This window comes from Python bivittatus, unplaced genomic scaffold (assembly GCF_059951505.1).
Source record: "Python bivittatus isolate LINGU-HERP-01145 unplaced genomic scaffold, Pbiv_v1 ctg000580_np1212, whole genome shotgun sequence".
Lineage (NCBI taxonomy): Eukaryota > Metazoa > Chordata > Lepidosauria > Squamata > Pythonidae > Python > Python bivittatus.
The window spans coordinates 31,444,171-31,467,722 of NW_028277087.1; the positions used below are offsets into that span (position 1 = coordinate 31,444,171).

General features: G+C 38.3%; 1 protein-coding gene across 1 annotated transcript; it reads right to left on the reverse strand.

Annotated features, from left to right (window-relative positions):
- Positions 1-7,566: 7,566 nt before the first annotated feature.
- Positions 7,567-23,116, reverse strand: BDKRB2 (bradykinin receptor B2). Its single transcript, XM_007443493.4, has 2 exons — positions 23,036-23,116; positions 7,567-9,949 (listed from the first exon to the last, which is right to left on the reverse strand). Exon 2 carries the CDS (start codon positions 9,928-9,930, stop codon positions 8,806-8,808), a length of 1,125 nt encoding a protein of 374 aa, XP_007443555.1. The 5' UTR covers positions 9,931-9,949; positions 23,036-23,116; the 3' UTR covers positions 7,567-8,805.
- Between the last annotated feature and the right edge of the window lie 436 nt (positions 23,117-23,552).

Sequence of the window (23,552 nt, forward strand, 5' to 3'; positions counted from 1 at the left end):
TCATTATTGGTTATCCTTTTTTTGCATTTATTACCTTCCTATCTCATTTCTTATTCCTCTTTTCCCATTGCTTTCTTCCTACATTAGCATATATAACCAAATACAGTGGTATACTGTAAGTTTGTTAATTTAGGATAATATTTCCTACATCTGATATACGGACGATGACTCATAATAAATGTGTTAGGTTTTTTAAAAAAGATTTCCTATTAACACAGGATATTGTACCAATAACTTAAATCCTTCTTTTGCATTCCATTTTAATTTTGTACTTTGATTGGATACCTATACATGTAGGACTGTCATATAGAACTGGCAAAATTTCTCATGGAGGTCAACATGATCTCCACACCAAAGTGCCAAAATGCTAAACTGCTATAAACATTGAAAGGGCCTTTGGGTTTCCTGCATCTGTGCCACTAAAAACTTTCATTTCTGTATTGATTTATTGGGGAATAATGGTTGAACAGTAGAGGGTGCACAATCAACATCTACAGTACTTGGCTTTTCTTTGCTCAGCTTTTTAAGACTATCAGTACAAAATACCTTGATTCATGCTTTGTTGTTTGCTTAAATCTAAAAGAAAGCAATTCTTACAAGTTGTGCTTTTGAATTGTATCTTGTAGTATACATGCAAGACCAGGAGACTGAATGTTATCTTATCACTGCTCTTTCTGCCCCACAATTGTAAGAATCTTTGCAGATTCAGAGAACAGCATGTTATCAGTGGGCTTCTCCTTCTCCTGCTTGTAAATTTTGCTTGCTTGATTTGATCAAGCACCACCTCACACAGAGAGAAAAGGCAAAATGAGCAAAGTTTATTGTTCCTTCTCCTTCTTCTCAATGTCTGCTAACCTGGAAGGTTAAATAAACACCCATGAATAGTGGGGAGGAGTAGCAGTGTCCAGAGAGAGTCAATGGGCCCCCGGCATGGTGTGTATCTTGGCAGAAGTCCAACATTACTGGCTCATAATGCTGGCTGTTACCATGAAAAAGCAAATTTCCTTTAAAATAATCATTAAAATTAAACTTCTTATCCATTATCCATATATACAAAATACCATTACGCAAATCTGCTATATTATTATTTTTTGTAATGCTGTGATTCAAAAATCCATCACCTGTTGCTTTTTTCAAGCTCTGTTTTATGGCAGTGTTAATATGCTGGAATTTCTGTGCAGAATCACTAGAGCAGTGTTTCTCAACCTTGGCAACTTTAAGATATGTGGACTTCAACTCCCAGAATCCCCCAGCCAGCATTGCATCGTAGAGGGATGGCTACAGAGAAGGTGCTCCTGAGTTATTCAAACAGTGGGCAGGATCTGGGTTCAAGTGACTTTTAAGAAGCAGTCAGATGGCTCACTTTATCCTAGTGTTCCTCTTAATAAATTTAGAAAATGAAAATGGCAGGGTTCTTTTCCAAACTATTTTAGTAGGCTGATGGCTGTATTGCAAAGGAAAGCCATCAACCAAGGGGAGCATCAGCTGTTCATCTCAAAGAGGTAAATTGTATCACCTTCATAGTACCTCATCAAGGTGAGTCAAAGCTGCGTCACCCGGGCTAACAAATAGTGTTGAGCTATTTAAACTAATGGTCTTGATACAATATTAAGCAGCTTCCTCTGCTAAGGAGTAGATTGAGTATCAGACTCACATCTTGTGATATTTCAGAAACTGTCTCAAGACCCCAGAATACCTTAAAATTTCCTGCTAAATTAGCAAGCAGGGGTGTCTGCAAAAAAAGGGGTGTGGTTAAAAAAAAAGTCTGCCACCATTAGGGTAGCATTTCAATTGCACTGTTTTGGCCACCATCTTGACTTTTTTGACCACCCTCTACTAGCATAGCAAACCCATGTTTTTATACTGCTTCTAACCATTTTAAAAACTGAACTATGGATTTTAAACATTGGAAATTGCTTTCAGTGACATTTCTAATAGTTCCGCAGATTTTTGTACAGTAGTTTACTTTTGATCATTTAATCTTAGATTTTCTAAGATTTTCTACTGATTTTCTTTCAGTACTGCTTCATAGTCACATACTAGTACTCTAACAAACCTGGCTTTTCAATTTTTCAGACAAAGAATCATGACTTTTATATTGCGGTTATAGGACATATATTTTTAACCTTACATTGGGGAAAAAGAACTTGCAGTGGGGTTTCCATACAACAGCCAGCACCTATCACTTCCTTTTCTTCTAAATGCTTGCATTGAAAAGAGTTTTCCTAGAAAGGCTTTTTGCAGAGTCAGCAACAAAGCATAACAGTACTCAAAGTTGCTATGGCTTTACTATGGTTTTGGATTGTGTGTGTGTGAGACAGAGAGAGAATAGTGGGGATGGGAAATTCATTCTGCTTTTCAGTCCTATTGGCTTAATATAGAACCAGGCACAGAAGGCCTTTTGAAATTCTCCACCAAATTCCTATCCATAGAAATTAGGTGGACAGTTTCTCCAAAGTTCTTCAGGGAAGAATCTGCAGTGATTTTTCGAGGGCAGAACTGCTCCTTAACAGTGACAGGATTCCTGCTATAAGGAAAGCCCCCTGGGAAGAACTGCTTCACAAAGCCTTCTTCAGGGGCTGACTGAAACATGAGATGCCAGAGAGGCTGCAGACAGTTGGAGAGAGGATTGTCCAATGAAATGAAATGGACCTGGGCTAACTAAATACAGTACAAGAACACTCCCCCCCATTAGCATTTCACCATCATTCTTTTCTCCTTTAAAAGTAATTGGAAAGGAAATTCATTTTCATCAAACAAAGCAGGCAGGGGAAAAATCAGGAAAATTTGCCACTAGTTTCACATTTGCTTTAATGAGCTTTTGTCAATCAATTAAAAAAGGCTGACATGGTTTCCTACCACACTTATGGTTATGCATTTTATGTGGGGCTTCAACAGATTTCAGCAGAATGTGGGGTGCTTTAAGAATAGTTTGAAAACTACAACTAGCAGTGCATTTTCTGCTCACATTCTTCAATTCCTTCTAGAAGGAATTCCAGTCCCCATGTATAAATTACAAAATACATGAAAATTGCTTACATATTAACCTTTTGTATAACATTTCCTTCAAAACCCATTAAATCTGGATTTAGGGCCTAACTTGACATACTTCTGGTATATGTGTGTGTTGAATCATATCAAGACCAGTATGCTGGAGGATTTGTTGGTTAATCTTTTCCTCCTGAACCTTTTTCATAAATGAAATTGTATCCATAAATTAGCTCTTTGCCCTACAAGGAAACATGTGCAAGTACAGGTGTGAACAGTATGTTATGTTAATATCCATCTTATAGATCAATCTTCACCCCATGTGAACCAAAAGTGATGGATTTCAATTCCCATTACCCCCAGCTGTCATTACCTTTGGTAGTTGAAGTGTAGCACATCTGAAGGAAAAAGGCCTCTGTAGATCATCACCACATTCATTTGCCTGAATTTGGACAAGTTGGGAGCATGTGCTCCCAAAAACCTTAGGTGTAACCCCTAATCCTAACTCTCCAAATATGGTTGCCAAATTCTAATTTTTAACATAATTGAGCAGCACTCTTATTAAAGCAGCTTAATTTTAATCAAATGGAAATGGAAAGGAAATCTAAGCTGTGCCCTGGTTACACCCTCTAATGTATAAGGCGTGGCTTTTGACACATTCCCCTATAGTTGAATAAAATCATTATAAAAATACTGATTATTTTCAATATTAGAGACAGAAGAGCTATTAATACCAATTGTTGAGGTCCATGTGTGAAAGTCTGAACCACTACCAGACTTCAGAGTTTTAGAGAAAGGGTTTCTCTGGGAATTCTGGGTACCAGGTTTAAAAAAATGCAGATTCAAAGCTTGTGCCTTGCCATTAAGCAACAGTCTGGTGGTGAGTTTCAGCTATTACCTAGGGTAAAGTCTCAAATCACAAAGAGCAAAGGATCCAACCAATCCTCTGTATTAAATCCTAGAATACTTGTTGCAGGGGACAGATAGTTATGCTGATGTTCAGAGGCTTCCCAAAAGTTAGAAAGCTTTAAAAACACTGATTTAAACAGGCTTTTGAAATTATTTAACAGTGTGATTCCAGGTGATTGTAGCTAAAACATATTGGCATTAGAATAGTTCTTTCCCCCTCAAGCCTACAGTGGTTCCAAGGTATGTAAAAGTGGCTATGTTTCACTGACTAATCTGTCAGTGGTGCACTCTAGTGACACATAAGAAGTGGGAGCAGATCAGTTCCTCTGTGAGAGGCTGTGGGAGCCAGATGGAGGAGGAAGAGTCAGGTGTGTGCAAGAAAAGACAGCAGAGTCTAGCAGTGAGGTCCATGGGAAGGAAACATCTCAAAAGAGATTGTACCTTAATTAGCTTGCTACACATCTGCCTGGGAACTTACTTTTACAGTTTTCACATTATTTTCACTCTGACTTAAAGATGCCTTTCTGAAACCTGTGTGGTTCTTAGTTGTTGAGTTTGCCATCTACATGGGGCTTGACAACAACCTAGTAAAAGTTCCCAGGCAAGCTCATAGCAAGCCAATTAAAGCAGAGTCTCTTTGAATGTTTCCTTCCACAGCCCGAGTCTCTAGGGAACAGCATGGAAACCCAAGAGAGCATCTGCTCTTAAAACGGGGTCTTTCTCAATGTAGCTCTTCTGCTTTACTGTGCCACTCCCTCAGCCTCCCCAATACCTGTTTGACAGGCTTCAAGGGGGGTACTAACATGGTGCGACAAAGCTAGCAGGGGTTTAGAATTTTGAGAGGTGTGCTCTCATGCTTTGACGTGTGCAGTTGAACAAGAGAGGCATGTCAGCCCCCTGTCAGAAACTCAGGCCTCATCACTGTCCTGATGAGTGGATGATATCCTACTGTCTGGTGACATTCCAAAAGCAAGCGGGTAACCAGGCAGAGCGTTTCACCAATTGCTTTGCTTAACATATCCTACATACATGAAATCAGGATACTGTACCACCATTCAGCAGCAAACTAAAATGAAGGCAATGGATGTAGGATAGGGACTGACGAGGTCAGCAAATTCAGCTCAAGAATGGGTGGATAGCACTTAAATTCAGCACTGTGGAAAAGCTGATGACCTGTGGAAATAAAAACATCTCCAGAAGAATATTCAGAGCTTCTAAAAACCTGCTGCCTGCTTCTGATTGATTCATTATCAAATGAAGCTATGGAAGAAACAGATGCTTAGGAGCCAGTGAATGTTGGGTTTAACTGGAAAGGAAAGATGGAGCTGGCTGGCAGGAATCCTGAATGAGCTGAAGTGCTGAGGTTGTATCTCACAGACAGTCTTGACAAAGTGATGTCCATTGGGTCACTAAGAGACAGAAGTGACTGAAGAGCTAAACAACAATTTCTCACATATATCTTACAGCTGAACTCCCTTGTATTTCCCTAGCCCATTACAAAAATAAAATTGCCACTGGACTAATAATTAAAATTGTAGATTTTTATTTTGTAGAAAAACTTATTTTATGATGCAATACAGTATTGTTTACATGTTTCTATGTACATGTTCATGTTTTAGAGAAATAAATGGGCTGACATTTTTTAGAATTAATTTTACATTTTGTTTCCAATTTCTGAACAGTTAATGACCAAGCATTCAAATATATCTTTCAAATAAATCCGAGTCGCCACCTACTATGCATTTGCAGAGCCCTAGCCAGACACACAACAAGGCTGGCCAAGGGCTATTACCACCTGGCCTTAAGTAGACTAACACTAATTAAAACAACACATGAAAGACATCTGCTTATAAATAAAGAAAAGGGTGTTTTTGTCCATATTTTGAGGCTCAGAAGTTCCTTTTAGTATCATGGTTGAGCTGAACTCACAGTATTTTTGCCCTAAAGTTTATTGAGGTATTATTGAGGTGGATTTACTAAGTCATACTGCAGTTTATTTTGACTCTAATGTGCAAATATACTTATGACAGCTTGTGTGCAGACCAGCTATTGTGACTTGTTCAATGAACCATGATTAAAAATATTTGACCTACTAGTATATGCGCAGAGATATTTTGTTACCATTAAGAAACTGAGAGTTGGAGAACCTTGCTGACATACAGTGAATCTCCTAGCCTACCAAACTTAAGATAGATAATGTAATTTGAAGCACCTTGCAACCAAGGGACTCTAGATTAGAGAAGGCTGTTTAAAATGTTCATATCTTTATCCTTGAAGACATGTGAACAATGAAGGCGTTAATCAGGAGTTAGTGGGAGACTTAGATGTAGTTGACTTACAACCCTTATCATAATTACCAGGAGGGAGGGATGCTGGGAGATATTCAGATATTCTTGCAGGGCTACAGATTTCCTATCCCTGGTATGGGAATCAGAGTGTCAACAGATATCTTCCTGAATTTCAATTCATTCTTTGAACATTTCAGAATCATACTGATTCAATGCAGCTACAAATTCAACATGATTTTATTGAGAGATGAAGTTGTAATGCCAATACATTATCTTGCTCTATTGAAGGGATAGGCTGTGTCCATCCCATTACTTTTCTGGAATCTACATGGAGAATACTAGAAAGTAGAGTATTATAGGACTAGTAACATCTAATTAAATAAAATACTATTTTAGTATTAATTTTATTTAGCATGTGCTTATATCTAAGCACAGTTCAAGACCTTGGTTATAACATAACTCTGGAATATTTAGAGAGCTGATCGATTTACTGAGTAGGCAAGATACAGCATGGTAGTGTTATGGGAGAAAGCCATTTTTTATTATAGAGAGAGTCACTCTACAAGAAAATTGTTTTAAAAGTGACAGGCAATTAAAAAACTATATGTGTTTATGTGTATTTATGAGTATATGTATTAAGTTATTTATACACATATATGTATACAAATCAAATAAAGCAATTGAAACAACACAAATAACTACAAAACTTCATTGTTCCAATGACAGACAAATCACTCAAAGAAATACAAATGTACAGCTGAGTTAAGACAGCATTTAAAACATTAACATGAATCATGATTTGTAATTGAAAGATGGCTGGTGTGGGTCTTCCGGGCTGTGTGGCCGTGGTCTTGAAGTTTTGTTTCCTAATGTTTCGCCAGCACCTGTGACCGGCATCTTCAGAGTGCAGGAGCACAGACAGGAGCAGTTCTCTCTGTGCCCAGGGTGATGTGACCCTTTTGTGGGTATTTATAGAGATCTGGGGGGGGGGGGAGATGGGTGTGTGTGGGTGGGGTTGGTTTACTGAGTGGCTGCTTGTTTTGGTGTCAGCATCTGTGTGGCTACCAATCCTGAAAAATACAGCCTGCAAAAGGTCAACGAACTCAGCTCAACCACCAGGACGTGTGAACAGTTCACACAATGAACTTGCTAATCACCCCCAGCAGCCCCTCGTTAACAATTCAATAGAAGAAAAAACCCTGCCTAATCCCCAGGAAGATACACACAGATTCTGACACCAAAACAAGCAGACACTCAGTAACCCACACATCCCCCCAATCCCCCCCTTTCCCGCCCCCAGATCTCTATAAATACCCACAAAAGGGTCACATCACCCTGGGCACAGAGAGAACTACTCCTGTCTGTGCTCCTGCTCTCTGAAGATGCTGGTCACAGGTGCTGGTGAAACGTTAGGAAACAAAACTTCAAGACCACGGCCACACAGCCCGGAAGACCCACACCAGCCATCGTATGCCGGCCGTGAAAGCCTTCGACAATACATTGTAATTGAAAGCCTTCATTGGTCTTTGGCAAATCATAGGTATCCTGCTCTACCTTCCGCTCACCTTGCTGTAAGGTGAAGCCATTGATTATACTTCTATTGCCAATGAGATAGGACTCAAACTGAAAGAATCACTACTTTTAGACTTTTCTCTAGCTGCTAGTGATTTGCTGAGAAAAAAAAGGTAATCTGGCACTTCTCAGTTCACGTTCTTACTACGTTCAGGGCTGGCCCTACCAATAAGAGGAGTTCTGTTGGCTGATGTCATAGAACAATAGTGACAGTACTTCCAGATCCTTCCCTATGACCCACGACTATCTCCCTCTGCTATCCTCCATTCCCATTAACTACCATAGAGCGAGCAGATGGAGGTTAATCCATTTATCAGACAACTGAATTACTGAAGCAACTCTAGGAATACACTATAGCCCTAGCTCCCAGTCATGGTGACTATATGGATAAAGAAAAGAGAACTGAACATGCATTCAATAGGCATGCTTCCTGAGTACCAGACTTTGTCAAAAGAGCCTGACGGGTAAACAGGTGCACAACTGATTACCCTTATCTGGCAGAAAAGTAAGAGCTGAGACAAAACTTAATGTGACTTGCAGATGTTAAGCTTTTTGCATGGAAATCACAGCAGGACACAATCATCTTCTCCTTTTCACATATTCACTGTGAAATCTGAATAGGATTTATGCCAACTCTCATGTCCAAGCAAAAATGAACCATACAGTGGCTAGGGTGAGTTCTTGTGGCAGAAGAGCAAGGAGTCCAGAGCAAAAAACACAGGAGTGCATCAGATTTCCCAAGTATTTGGGAATCTCTGAATATCCTATTAAAATGCTGTAGCAGACATAGATGATTTTTCTTTGCAGAAAGATGAAAGATCTCTTCTGAAGAGGATCTTCATGATGCAGATATTTGATACACACATAGACACATATACAAGCAAACACATACAAACATAATAACTGATCCCCATTAGTTGGCTGGAGCTGATGTCCTATGCAAACCAATGTCAACTTCCACAAAGTTTAATCAGTAATGAATTAGTCCATATCACTGAAAATGAGGCTCCATGTAAAACCATACTTTTATTTAAACTCTTGTCTTTCCTCATGAAACAAGCAAATTATGCTTTTGAGATAAACTAACATCAGATTTTTTCCTTTGATTTTCTACTGAAAAGGAAGTTTGGACAGTTTCCATGGTTGTCACTGTCTGGACAGATGGGGCTGAGCTATGTCTTCGAGGAAATCTGCCCAAGTAGACCTCCTTGCATTTCCTTCGGAAATGTTTGCCTACGATGACATAGACTATTGGATTAAGACAACTATTGCTGAAACCGCAATAGACAGCAATCTGGCTAGCCACATTAATGGCTTGTTCTGCATCACAACCAATAATGAACTTTATTCGATGTAACATGTCCAAGAAGGTGCTGATCTGGAATGGAAGCCAACAGATAATAAACAGAAGAAGGACTGCAAGAACCAGGATGGTGGCTTTTTTCTCAGTTTGAATGGATTTGATCTTTTGAATTTCATGGTTTTGTAAAGCTTGGATGATTTGAACAGTACAGTAGGTAATGATACAGACTGGCATCAGAAAGCCCACTGTGTTCAACAAAACAGTTGTGATAATCGCCCACTGGGTAATAGATGGATATTCCAAAATGCAGGCCGTGACCTTATAGTCATGCACATACTTTAATGATCTGAATACCAGAACAGGAGAGCAAAGGAAAAGGGCAGAAACCCAAATCACAAGACAGTTCCATTTGGCACACATTGGCTGGCGCATGCGTCCCAGAGACATTGTTTTCACCAAGGCCAAGTAGCGATCAATACTCACCATTACTGCAAAATAAATGCTTGAATATAAGTTCATAAAAAGCATTGTGTTAACAATTTTGCAAAGGATGAGCCCAAATGGCCAATCAAAGTTCTTGGTTATGTTGATAGCCCAGAAAGGCAAACCACAGAGCAACAGAAGGTCAGCCATTGCTAAATTTGCCAGGTAAATTTCAGCCACAGTGCAGCGGCTTTTGTGGAAGCACCAAACACTGAGAACAAATAAATTTTCCACCACTCCCACTATAGCAATAAGCCAGAGAAAGGCAGGCTGGATTTGAAGCACCCATTGCCACTCTTCTGGCCAAGGGCAGGAACTGTTTGTTGCATTCACCTCAGGGTTCCAGGTGACTGTACCATTGGGAAAGGCTGTGCCATGCTCAACCATGATAGCTGTTGCTTCAGTGCTGGAAAATAAAAAGGAGGGTTAGATACCTGTTCAGCACAATATTTAGAAATCAAAACTACAGTGAAACCCAAGAATGGAACTCAATTCCATTAGAAGAAAGTGTATTGGGGCAAGTAAAACAAGTAAATGTCCAGGAACAGTGCAAGATGTTAAAGAAAATATTGCAGAAAACTAATTCTTGCTTAAAGCAATTCCCACACTGATAGTATATCAGTAAAGCCAAGTGTATGATGAAGATGTAAGCATAATTATGAAAGAAGAAAGTTGCCCTGTCCACCTGCAAAACCACAGTAGGGCTGATAACAGTGTTGTGTTTGGCTACTCCAAATTACTGTTCAGGATTTATCACTGTCTATCCTTTAGTCAGCTTGTTCATTTCCAGCTTAATCTCTGTTGCAGGGTTGTTTTGAAGAGAAATTAGGTTAAGGATTGCCAAGTGCTTTGAAATCTGTAAAATCCTAGTGAATTGTTGAATGAAATGCTGATGTCCTTGTGGATATTTGCAGTCACACTGGGAGTATCTACATCATCATAAACAAATTGCTCTTTGATGATAGTGCAAGATTGTTCATATTTTCATATACATGCACATACCATTATTACTTTCTGGAGTAGTCATGGTATTTTTAGACAGAGTTTAGTGTTCTTTCAGAAGACCACTAGACTCATATGAAATAGCCTGACAGGTACTTTATATGGAGGAGGGACTGAATAAAGCAGGAGTATTGGGAAAGTTTCCTTATGCTTCACCCTCTGCCCCACCGCCATGACTGGAACCAGTTAGGTAGGCAACTTGGCCAGTGAGTAAACATACTGTTCTAAGTGCATCGATATACTTGCCCAATCCTGCCCTACATTACAGAAAACCATTGGTTGGTTGGTTGGTTGGTTGGTTGGTTGGTTGGTTGGTTGGTTTCCTGATTGGTTTCCTGCCAGATGATGGAAGGTGGAGGGGGGAAGCTGATCACTTTCCTTAACTTGTCCTGCCTTAAAACAGTAGGACAGCCCCAGTTGCCAGCCTTTTTACTGTGACAAAATAAGGCTTGGTAATTGGGCTAGGATATTTTATGCAGGTCTCCTTTTCAGCTTTTCAAGGACTGGTGAACAGTACTCAATATAACCTGTTTGGGTATTAGTTAACTCAGCTCAATCATTTGTGAATCTGTAGCTGTAGACTTATAAGGAGAAAATGGATAGGAAGTCTCAAAGCATAAGAAATAGGTGCAAAAGATTGCCTTGCTCTGGAGATATAAACCAGAGAGATTCCTCTTGGATAAGATGTTAATTTGGGGGGCTGGGATTTTGAGTTGAAACCATCCCAACTACTTTAAACTGGTTTAGAGTGTTTGTGTGGCTGACATTTAGAAAGGAAACTGTAAGTGAAATCAGCATGCTAAATTATTAGCTTTACATGTTGCATAATCAACGAAACTTTTTTTCCCCCTTAACACTTAAAGTAATTGAACAGAAATATTTAACTAGAGAAAACAAGTCTAGTAAGGTGCACTTAATGTAGTTTGTGGAAGAACCTTAGACTGATCTACTCTGATGTACTTGGTGCTGAGTTAGTCCAAGGTGAACATGGATGGGATTGAAGACTTAGCTTGCAACCTTAGATATACTTATCTTAGGGTAAATTTCTCTGAACTCAGTGAGACTTATTTTGGAGTAGACAGCCATAGAAAATGATACCATGTGGTACAGTCCTATAGGGCTTCAGCCGGCCACAGCCTCTTTAAGAATGCTTCATTCCATCCCCACCTAATCATGTAGCCAAAATAGCAGCATCTATGCACCAGTGGAAGATATATCAGGACACTTGGATCAAGCCCACATTTTGCAAAACTGCAGAAAAACAAGTGGGGTGACCTAGTAAAAACTGGACATGGTTTATGAATGTGGAATCTGGGCTTACAGTTGAGGAAAAGTGATATGTGGGTTCTACTAGTAATTCTACTAATGACATTGTACAAGGAGATCAGCTTAGGTGTTTTATATGCTAGCACAGGAAGCCTCTCTTTCTCATATATTTATAGTTGCAGAACAATGGAAAAGGAAATGGGGACCATAGTTGTATTTCCTGGCACTATAGCTACATGATAAGGTCAGGACTTCATGCACAAAACATACCTAGATATATTTCAGAATCAAGGAAAGGGTTGTTTTTTTTTCTAATCCAGTCAACCAAATTTTAACCTGCTGCAGAACAGTACACATTTTTCAGTTGTGCAGTGATCATGTGGTCTTGCGTTAGGGGCACATATTTCATATTCCTTTTTAATTTAAAAGCTTTTTTCAATCTTGTTGTAAGTGTAACTTGCACAAGAAAAGCCCTTCATTTTGTTTCCCATCTGTTAAATTGTTTGTGATATCACTGCTATCCAGCATCGCTGTTTTTTAATGCTGCTATTCTTGTTTTATTATGAAATAGCATTCAGTCTAAGCTACTCATGACAAGTACCAATGGCATCAGTGAGAGAATTACAGGTGGTTACAGAGTAAACATAAATTCCATGAATTGAATAGAATTTACTCAGAATGCTATCCATGACTTCTAGAAACATCTTTCTTAGTAAGGCAACACATAAGTACAGTAAATGCATACATTTAATATATTACAGGAGGTTTCTTCAGGTGTTTATTTGAATACCTAACAGCTTGGAGGTGGGCAGAAGACAAGACACAGACACTGATGTGCCCTATTCTCTCTGACCTGTGGGAAGTAGAAGCTCTCTCTCTCTCTTTGCACAAGTGTCCCTAAGAGTGGGATCCAACCTGGGTAAGGATCAGTAAAGTAGGTTTTATCTGTATAACAGAAAGGACATTTATTCACAGGAAATACATTACGATATAGGGATAGGCAAAGCTAGCACCTACAATCTATCAGGAGGATCATCCAAGAGCCTGTATACTGTCCCTGTGTGCCTGGGAAGAAAAGGTGGAAGGAAGTGACTTCAGATTATCGGTCTCATAGGCAAAGAGCAGGCAGAGTGATAGGTAAAGGCAGGACCCGTTGTGAATCCTCTAGCTCCAGGTTGCTGCTCTCTTGTAGTCAGTAGGTTATGAGGTGCTGAAGAGTCAGTGCTATTGACTCTATAATGCATATCTGGACTTTGAAATATGTATCCAGGCAAAGGTTTTCGAGCAATCCAAAAGCGCAGTAAAGCAACAGTCCAGGATATGGACTGCAGCATTCTCATTCAAGTAAATGCAAGTGTTACCCTGCTTCCGATCATCAAGCGGAATGAATAAAGTTCTGCTCACATTCTGATACATGCAGTGTATTGTTTTATTAAAGTCTGAGTATGCTCTGTTTTGGGGTTCTTTGGTGCAAGATCTCCATGTTTTAGAGTGCCAGATTTGAAACACTGACCAGTCCACTTCTGGTTTAAAAATAGTCATCAAAAAGAAGAGTCAAGAGCCTTGACATTGCTCCTGAGCACCTGAAAACCAAGACAGCAGATTTACAGCAAAATGTCACATAATAGCCAGAATGTACTATAAACCTAATACAAAATGACAATATCCATTGATTCATTTTACAATTGCTTGCTTGAAAATGTAATTATCAATGTGATTAACTGAGAATTGAAGAGCTTTTTATCAACAAAATGAGTCCAAGACAATAAATCCTTCCAGAAGCCAGGTAAACTAGAGGAGATTAATTCAGAAAAATAAGTAGGAGAGTGCTGCACTTGCAACTGAGAAGCTGCATGACTCATTGAAGGCCAAAAGGAAAAAGAACTTTATTTCATTTGATTTCTCATTTAAAATTAATTAAAATTAAATACCCTTAATATGCTTACTCTCAGGCAGGGTGTACACAGGAGGGATTAAAAAAAAAAGTCAAAATGGCAGTTGCAACTGTAAACTTGACTTTTTTGACAGGTCTTAGTATATTTCCTGCTATAATGTTAACAGTTCTGATTTGTTAATTACTTATATTGACCACCAGGGAGCAGTACCTGACTGGTTTCATCCTATTTGAGATTCACAGTTCATACTAGCCACCATCTGAGTTTGAACCTCATAGAAGGACCTGTACCTATGTACGCCTGATGAGTTCCAAGTAGGTCGAAACCACTTGCATATTGCCTCTTGATGGTCAATATAATTTAAAAAACCCCAAAACTCACAGGGTATATACTGTGTAAAAACAGAGAAATGTCTGTCACCCTCCAGGGACGTAAGGAGAGAGTGGAAAAGACGTTATGCAAAACCTCATACATGAGGGCAAGACGTAATATAACAACTATTTCTCCCTGATATGAGACCTTTAAAAAAGAAAGGAGGACTATATACTGTACTAATATACCATTCTGAAGACAGAATTTGTTAATTACTTGTGGTGGTCCAAAGTCCATGCAAAAGGCTTTTGAGGGCTGTTGGTGACCCAAGCCTCATATTGTACATCTTGTTTGAAGTACAGCATAATCTTCACTGTGTTAGTAGTGTTCTGGTCACCTCTTATTTTAGTTATTTTAGAGATGTCATTGGGGAAAAATCTACTTGGCAGTTCATCCTTACCAGCAGTTGGAGAAATGGGTGTCTAATGGTAGCTAACTAAATCTTTCTTCATTGTTTCCCACAGCAAGAAGCTAAAATGGAAAGCTCTACCAACATACACACAGATAGTAGTGTTCAAACATCTATATTAATTTAATAAGGCTCAGTAAATCTAAAGGGGTTCAAGAATGAGATTGATTCACTTTATAAAGTTCCTTGCTTTTTCTGTTGACAACTGCACTTCATTAATCTCTCTCACTGAACTCATAGTAGGATTTGTATTGAAGTCTCAGTTAGCTGAAACAAAGTCTGTATGACTTATGTCTATAAGTTCACTTCTGCTCTGAATATTGTGACAAAAATCTGCATGCTGGCTTCTTATAATTAGTGAAGCCCTTCTCTCACTTGCTGTTCACACAAGCACTGGAATGTTCAGGCGGTCTGAATTTGCTACTTAATAACCCAACACTAAACATGAATATTTATGAGAGTATGAAGAAATACTTTTGTCAAAATACATTTGGTAACTTTAACATTGCTGATGATAAGCTGCATTTATGGATACCCTAGGCTTGCTTTTTTAATTAATTTTGTTTTATGCAATTCATAATTTACTGGAAAGTGCTATCAAGTAGTGACTTCATTACTGTTTGTTGTCTGAGAACATCTGAGGTTAGATTCCACCATGCGTTTGGAAGAAGGGTCGGGCAATATTCCTGACTGCCTGAAAGGGCTTGTGTGCCAGAAACTGAAGAAGAGATCTTCAGGCAACGCAAGGGCTCTGCCATTAAATTGCAATTCTGTCCTGAGATCAGGTTCACACATGATCAGTTTTAAATGCTTTCTTCTGATTATTTCTGAGAAGACCTAGGTAGATGAAATCAACTTTCCATACTAGTGGATATCGACACTCAGTCCATTAGGACCTGGATAGTTTAGCTATTCCAGGCACACAATTTGCTTCCTTACCTCAGGAATTTTTCTTCTTAGTCACTAGCATACTAGGTTAATATCAGAACCATTCTCCAATTTCCCATTCAGTAGTAGAGTTATTCCTGTTTAACTGATTATTCTCCTCTGAGTCCAAGACTCAGATTGGAGCAGTAACACAATCACAATTTTATTTGAGCCAATCCTGTTGAATTGCTACAATCACTGAATTCTTCTCATTCTCATTCTTCTAATACTAATAATAGCTAGATGTAAGCCTAGATCATAAAAGAAATCACATACAGATAGGAATCTATGACTGAGCATCAAAATCAATACAGTAATGTTTTGGCAATAAAAGGCTAGAGTTTAAAGTAGACTAAAATTTTTAAAATGTAATTACCCTTTTTATTTTATTTATAAAACAAAATATGTGGACATATATGCGGACTTACATGATTTATATAGCCACCCATCCCACACAAGTGACTCTGAGCGGCTTACAAAGTTTAAAACACAGAAAACCTGCCATATATAATCCCCAGAACCCAAGGATAAACAATAGCCCCACTGACTGAAAAGACACATCAATAACAACAAAGCTCAGCTACCCACCTGACCCAGATGTCTGGGGAAACAGCGGGTCTTCAATGACTTGCAAAGGCTAACAGAGCAATTGAGTCTACTACCCAGCACTCCACAAATGGAGGATGCTGCATCAAAAGTGTGGTTCAGTGTTTGAAATGATTAGAGGGATTTCTAGTTTTACTGCCTAGGAATAAAATGTCATCAGTAAAAAATCATTCTAAAAGCTGTCTCAGTATTTTGGATTTTCCCACACATTCCTTCTTATGGGGATATTGATTTCAATGGAAAAAAAGGAAAAATTATATTGGCATAGAGTGCGGTGAGAAAAAATTGGAACTGTAGGGTTCAAATAAACATTTTGCACCTTTCAGAAAAGATCTGGTGTCTTGAATTGCTCCTGAAACTAGCCAGTGAAAGTGATAAAATAAGTCACCAGCTCAGGGATACACCAAATCTGAAAGTGCGGTTGTATGCAGTACACTTGCACATAGGAGAGGAAATGCCAATAGTCCTTTCCCTGATGTTTATTTATTGTCTAATATTTCAATCTATCCCCTACCTTTCTGCCTATTGGGTGCTCACAGAAGCTAGTTTATATTGAACAATGGTTGGGTTTTAAATAGGAGCACATTCAAAAGATGGCTCTTCCTGTTTGCAGGGGAAGGTTGTACAATTTAAAGCCTCAATTTATCACTTATGCAGCATATGGAAGAATATGGAGAGCAGCTCCGGTGAATGATCAATTTTTTACACAACACATAATACAACTTTGGAATTTGCTATCATGAGGTGTAATAATATAATAACCCTTTAGTAAAGGGTTCAACCAATACAAGGAAATCTTGGGGATCAATGGCTATTAGCCTTGATGCCTTTGAAGGCATCTGCTGAGATATTAGCAGGCTTCCTTGTGCATTTGCTTGGCCACTGTGAGAACAGGCTACTATAGCTGGGGCAGTGGCCCGATCCAGCAGGGCACTGTTTACATTCTTATGAAGAAGGGCATCCTGGACTAGATGCATCATTAACTGTATTCAATATAAAGGCAGCAGCTCCTTCTGTCCCAGGGGGAACACCTTTCAGTGAATGGTGTTCCTATATCTTTCAGGAGGAACACTGTTTACTGATTTGTACCAAGTGTTTCATCATCCACAGAGAGAGAGAGAGAGAGAAAAAGAACCTGTGCCTCAAGGTTATTTACACATTTTGAACAGCAAAGACTTCCAGGGAAGCAATAGTGGACTGAAGATGGCTCTGCGAGAGCGAAGCTGATGGCTGCCGTGGAAAGAGGAATTGGTGAATGGATCGGCTCCTTGGAACCCCTCTCCAGATTAAGGAGAAGACTAAGGTCACCCATAAGTTTGCTTCATACAAAGGCTCCCCATGAAGAGATCATAGAATAGCAATCTCCAGAGGGTTTGAAAGCTCTGGGAGGCAGGGGGAAAATCATACTGCCCAAACCATGGTTTGGCACCTTCAAAAGGATACTGGGTTTGCCTAGTTCCTCTCTTAATTACCTTAAGAAATTGCTTGTTACTGATCTTTTGGACATTAAAAACCTTCTGAAGGGCAAGTTTCGTTATGCTGGAAGAGCTTCCTTCTATCCTGGATGAAAGAAGTTTTGTGTAAGTTTAAGGACTAAAAACAAAAAAAAATAATTATTGGAAAACAGCAAAACAGGGGCTAGAATGTTGATTTGGGAGAGTTAAGGGGCCAGACAGACTTAAAAAAATATTTCCTGTGAGTTGTTTAAAATTTTATAAAAGTATATATGAAGATTTTGAAATTAACTGTAAGAAATTATCCTGTGCTGATTGTAAAATAAGTATATGATAAGAGGGGACTTTGAAGGTTGACTAGAGGGAACCAGAGAGAATTAAGGATTACAATTAAAGGAGAAGATACCTATTAATACAGTGGAGCAATATTATCTAACTATAGAGAAATTAAGGTTGCCTGGGAACAATGTACTCAGAAATTACTTTCAAGATTGTCTGCCACTATAAAAATGGATCTAACAGAGGCTACAAGAAGAACAGATTTTACTGTACAAAATAGAGACTGAGGCTGACTTGAATGTGGATTTGAAAATGGATTTTAAAAAAATGCCAGACTACAAGAATGATATGAAAAAAGATTATGTGGATTTGAAAACAGATTTAAAAATGACAGACTACAAGAGTGACATGGAAAAAGATGCCACAATGGATTTACAAATGAAACTGGCTGATGTTTTAATAACTAAAGGGGACATACAAATAATAAATCAGAAGAGTGACTTGGATAGCCTACTTATCTTGGATGTTCAAAAGGGACGTGTTAAACTACTGAAGTTGTTCCTGAGAGGAGACAAAGAGAAAATTATAAGAAATCAACTTGTGGGATATTATTTGACAGGATTAAAGACCAAACTTTTTAAAAGTAAACGGAAGGACTATAAAGTGTATTTGATCAGGGTTAATATATACTGGTAGCTATTAATGGAATTTTCTGTTGACCAGGACTGAATGACCAGGCTTTAAGGATTTGTTTATAAATGGAGAGAGATTTCTTTTGCTTTATTCCTCGGAGAAAGTGATAAGTTAGAATACAAAATAGATTTATTTGATTAAAATATGTATGTTATGATTTCTGGTAGCTCTTAATGGACTTTTGCTGAAAAGGACTGAATGATGAGTTTTTACAATTTGTTTATTGATAAGAGGTGAGATATGGGAAGAAGAGATTTTTTTTAAAATTGAAACACTAGAGAAGATGTTAAGTTACTGAAGTTTTTTATATTTGTCTGGAGGGAGGGGAAGTCATTCTTTTATATATATATGTTTCTTATTTTTTCCTTTTTCCTTTTCTTTTTTCTCTCTTTGCACTTTTCTTTCTCTTTTCTTCATGTTTTAGATTTTTCTTAGTTTGTATTAGTCTTTTATCTTTGTACTTGTAAACTTTAATAAAAATTATTACCAAAAAAAAGAAGAGCAAAGAAAATTGATCCTAACAGAGAACAACACCAGCTTCATCTTGAGTTTTTTCTTTCTTTTTAACAATGGCTTTGACTGTGCAAAGAAAAGAAAGCTTTATACTTTTTTGTTGTTTTTGAATATTCAATATAAACGCAAAAATATTAATATATTTTCAGTGTCCTTAGAAAGCTGCCTTGCTTAGCATTCAATTATTGATCCATCTAGTCCAGAATTTTTGACACTGGCTGGAAGTAGTTGTCCACAGTTTCAAGCAGAAGGTTTTCCAACTTTACCTGGAGAAGCCAAGAACTGAACCTTAGTCTCAAATAAGGGAACCAAGTGAACAGTGGGGAAATTACAGCATCAAATTCTCCACTGCAACTGGTTTTCCTAGCCTTCTTAAGGCAAGCTGAACTGAATGACCAACTTTATGACAAGATGGGGTGATGATGAAGGTGGGGGTGGGAAGAACTACAGTGAAATTAAAGGGATATTATTTTTTTCTTTTGAAGAACCCTATTCCATTTCATTTTCTGGGAACAGGAAGAATTTTGATCCTTTTTAATGTGGATCAAAGAAAAATGAAGCAAGTGTTTCCTGGTGAAATAGAAAGGAAAAGTTAACAAATTACTTCCACAAGAAATGCAAAATAGAGCAAACAGGTAAATACAGAGCAAGAAAAGAAACTTTACATTTTCCAATTGCAACATGTCTTTTCTCAGGAAGAATAGATTTATGGCAAAAATCAAAACAAAACACTTATTATTTTTGTCTTGAGTCAAAGTCCCATAGAACCCCAGGATGCTAATCCTCTTATTCCCATCACTTTCTCATCTGGCTGTAAGAGCTCAGCTGGCAGAATCTCTTACAGAAATCATTTTTTGTTCCTTGACATCCTGTATTGCTGCTCAGGATAAATGAAGGGTTACTCTTCAGACCCATTAGCATCACAAACTCACTCTGTTCCATTCCTCCTGAGACCGTTGTGGCCACTGATGGTATACAATGCTCGGTGGGCTGCCCAACTCCTTAGAACTGCTCTGAAATTTTTTTTAAAAAGTTTCTGCAAAACATAAGGCTCACCAAATATGAAAGATATCGAAGCCAGCCAATTGACATTTACGCCAACCTCAGCATGATGTGCGCCCAATGGCAACATCTTTTATTTTCAGTCCACAATTCTAACCTGACATTATGGCACATATTTGGGTACATCTCTATTGGGTGGTTAAGGATAACTTTTGGTAGTTGTTCTAGATCTTTGATATGAGTTTGATGTGCAGCTATTATCAAATGATTGATATCAAACCAGAACATTTACGTGCATATAGTAAAACAGTTTTTTCCTGGTTTAGGATGGATACTAGTCAGGGTATCCATAAATTGAGTTACAAAATGGGTTAATTGGTTGATGCCATGTTAACAGTTCCAATATAAAATTGTTAAAAGTTTGTTAAAATAGAAATGATTCTTTTAGCTGAAATTGTCTTCCTATTGATTATGTGCCAATCTTAAGCTTTCTTATTCTCTCTCAAAGAGCTGCCAGTATAATAACAATAACAAGACACCCTATTTTCTCCCCAAGAAAATTAAGTTTTTATACTTAAGTTCTTTTTGTCAAATATTATGTTCTTTGCAGCTCAGAGTAATGATCTGATGGAATAGAAACAAGCTCTAGTTTTCTTCTCCAACCTTCTACTTCTGTAGATGAGTTGGTGCCTCTTTCCTTGCTCTCTAGCAACTGCATCCAGCTAGCTTGTTTACCCGAGCCCATTCTTTTCATGAACTAAGACCATAGTATTGCATTAGTAATTTTGCAAAGGAGGAAATACTTGCAGTTCATGGAGATTTTATGATCTCATATTCATATTGCTAATTCAAAGAAATTAGAATGACTAGAGTGGATTTGAGCCTCTTTGCTTCATTCTAGTGAATATGTTGAGCATGAAACTGAGCAAACTCAGGGAGGCAGTGAAGGACAGGAGGGCCTGGCGCAATATGGTTCATGGGGTCACGAAGAGTCAAAAACGACTTAACGACTGAACAACAACAAAAGTGAATGTGATTTTTTTTTTTTTAAAGTCCCTTACATCTCATGTTTATCTTGGTATGTGTCATAATTTCTGCTGGAAATAATGCCCCAAAATACCTAGCAAACAATATACTAGAACAGGAACTGAATACGTCAGCTTCAGTGAAGGGGGATTATGAGTTATGAAATGTAGTAGCCAAGTCTCTCATGACTCAGAGCAGAAGCCAGGCAACTTGTTTGCATTTTTTTAAGCTCCAGATTACAGTGTGCTACATTAGGATACAAATATCAATAATTGGATTCATACATCCCACTAAGTCAAAATGTGGTTTACATTATGCAATCATACAATATTCTGTTTGTTTACTAAGAGGGAAGTCTGAATGAGTTCAGAAAGACTTCCTTCTTAGTAAACAGGCAATTGGATTGTAGCCCAATCTAATTTCCATATTTTCTACATCAAGGCCATTGCTCTAAGATGGGCAAGCATGTGGTATCCTCTGGATAGTTTGGACTACAAGTCCCACAATTCTTTGCCTCCTTTTCCCACACCAACCAGCATCTTTCTGTTTCCGAAAATTTCCGGGATATGTACGCACATGGAAATAGCTCCCCCGCTCCTCCTTTCTGCAACAGCACAGCTCCCACCGCCACATCCAAAGTATCTGCCTGGATGACAAATGGCTGTTCTGGATCACGGTGCTTTAAGATCGGTTCAGTCGTAAACATCTGCTTTAAACCTTGAAATGCTTCCTGGCACTCCTTAGTCCAGGCCAAGGGGGGTGAAGGAGGGAAAAGTAAGAAAAACAACTTTTGGCGCGCTCAGGCTCAGTCATAGCAATGCTTTGGAACTGTACACGTGTTCTCAATAAATGAACTTTCTTTTGAATCAATACTGGTTGCAAGGAAAGTTACTGGATTTGGGATCAGCGGGTGGCAGATCATTACATTTTGCTAAGACTTCATTTATGAGTTGCCTAAACACCCCCTGGTGCAAATCCTCTAATTTCCTTAAAGCCTGATCCTTCACCCGGTGCAGGCCAACCACCCATTCGGCTGCCATGCCTTCAACATTGATGAGAGCTGAAGTCCAAATCATCTGGGAGGAACCAAACCATTTCCCCTTGTTCTAGGGAAATTGATACTGGCTGTTTCTATTATATTACCCTCTTCATAATGGTGGTTTCATCTAGCAACTTTTTCTGAAACAGGCTCCATTTCATTTTGTTATATAGGACCAGCTTTTAATTCTGTTGCTAGCATACATTTGCTTCACCTTTCTGGTTTTCTTTTCTCTTGTTTATTTTTTAAAAGAACTGAAAACAACAAAAGATAATCATGTTACTACAAGCAATTCTCATCTTGACTGAGGGCATAACTTCCATGTATAGGTCCTGACTAGCAAGCTCCTACTATCATCCTCAACATAAATAATATCCCTCTACAACTGCTTGTACCATTACCAACCTCCCGCCCAGCAAAAAAAAAAAAAAAAAGAATTTCAACTTACTGAGCAATACTTAGCTTCTAACAGCCTTCCTAACTTAGAGTTGTCCAAGTGTAATTCCCATAATTTCCAGCCACCATGGCAATAGTGCGTTTTATTCAGTTGTGCTTCAAAATAGCGGAGCAAAGCGAATATTCAAGCAAACACAGAGCAAACTAATCATGCTGTCTAGGAGAACTACAGCAGCTGATTCCAACCCTTCTGGAGAGCACCAAGTTATAAAAGATTCACTTATAATTTACAACTAAAAAAAAAAAAAAGAGGTCTCATTGTATCCACTCTTGCTCCATGTGTTTTTTACATTCTTCTAATCTGCCTTGAAAGCACTTATTCCAGTACAGTCAAAACCAGATACACATATAAATCTGTTATATACAAATGGTAAATCTGTTGTGCCAGGGGCAATTCATCTAATTAATTACTGTATTTAACAATAAAAACCTGTTTTTGCAAAACAGGGAACAGGCAAAAGTTTTAAAGAGGAGCAAAGGGGAACAACTGTAAGAAGGATTTAGGAAAGTTTCACATTTAACAATCTACCGAAAGAAAAACAGATGTACATACCCTTGTATGGCAAAAACTTCAGACTACTGATGTTCACTCAAATTGTAGCTGCCTTTGTGAATGATCTCAACTTTGTGCTGCTTCTTCTGCTTTCTGAAAAGAATTGAAACAGCTCCTCCCACTGTTGATGAAACTGATTTATATTTCTACACCCATCTCTGCTAGTGTTCTCTAAGTAGCTTCTTTTGGCTTGACAAAATCGTTGGCTTTTCATGAACAGCTGGGAATAAAATATAAATCATCCTGGGACACTGATAATTTCAGGAACAGAACATTTTTTTGGGGGGTGTAAATATGAAGTCACCTTATATTTCATTATCTTAGTATGCTTAAGTGGTTTGTGTTTGTGTTGTCTTCTTCTGCATTGGTGATTTTTTCCTTTTTGTTTGAGTAGGGTGGCCTATAAATGCTTAAATAAATAAATGTTTGTTCCTGCACCTCTGTTATTCCTGTTCAGCCTGTACATTTGTAATAGGACTGGTTAGCATCAATGACAATTTGAGAGTATGTCACAATA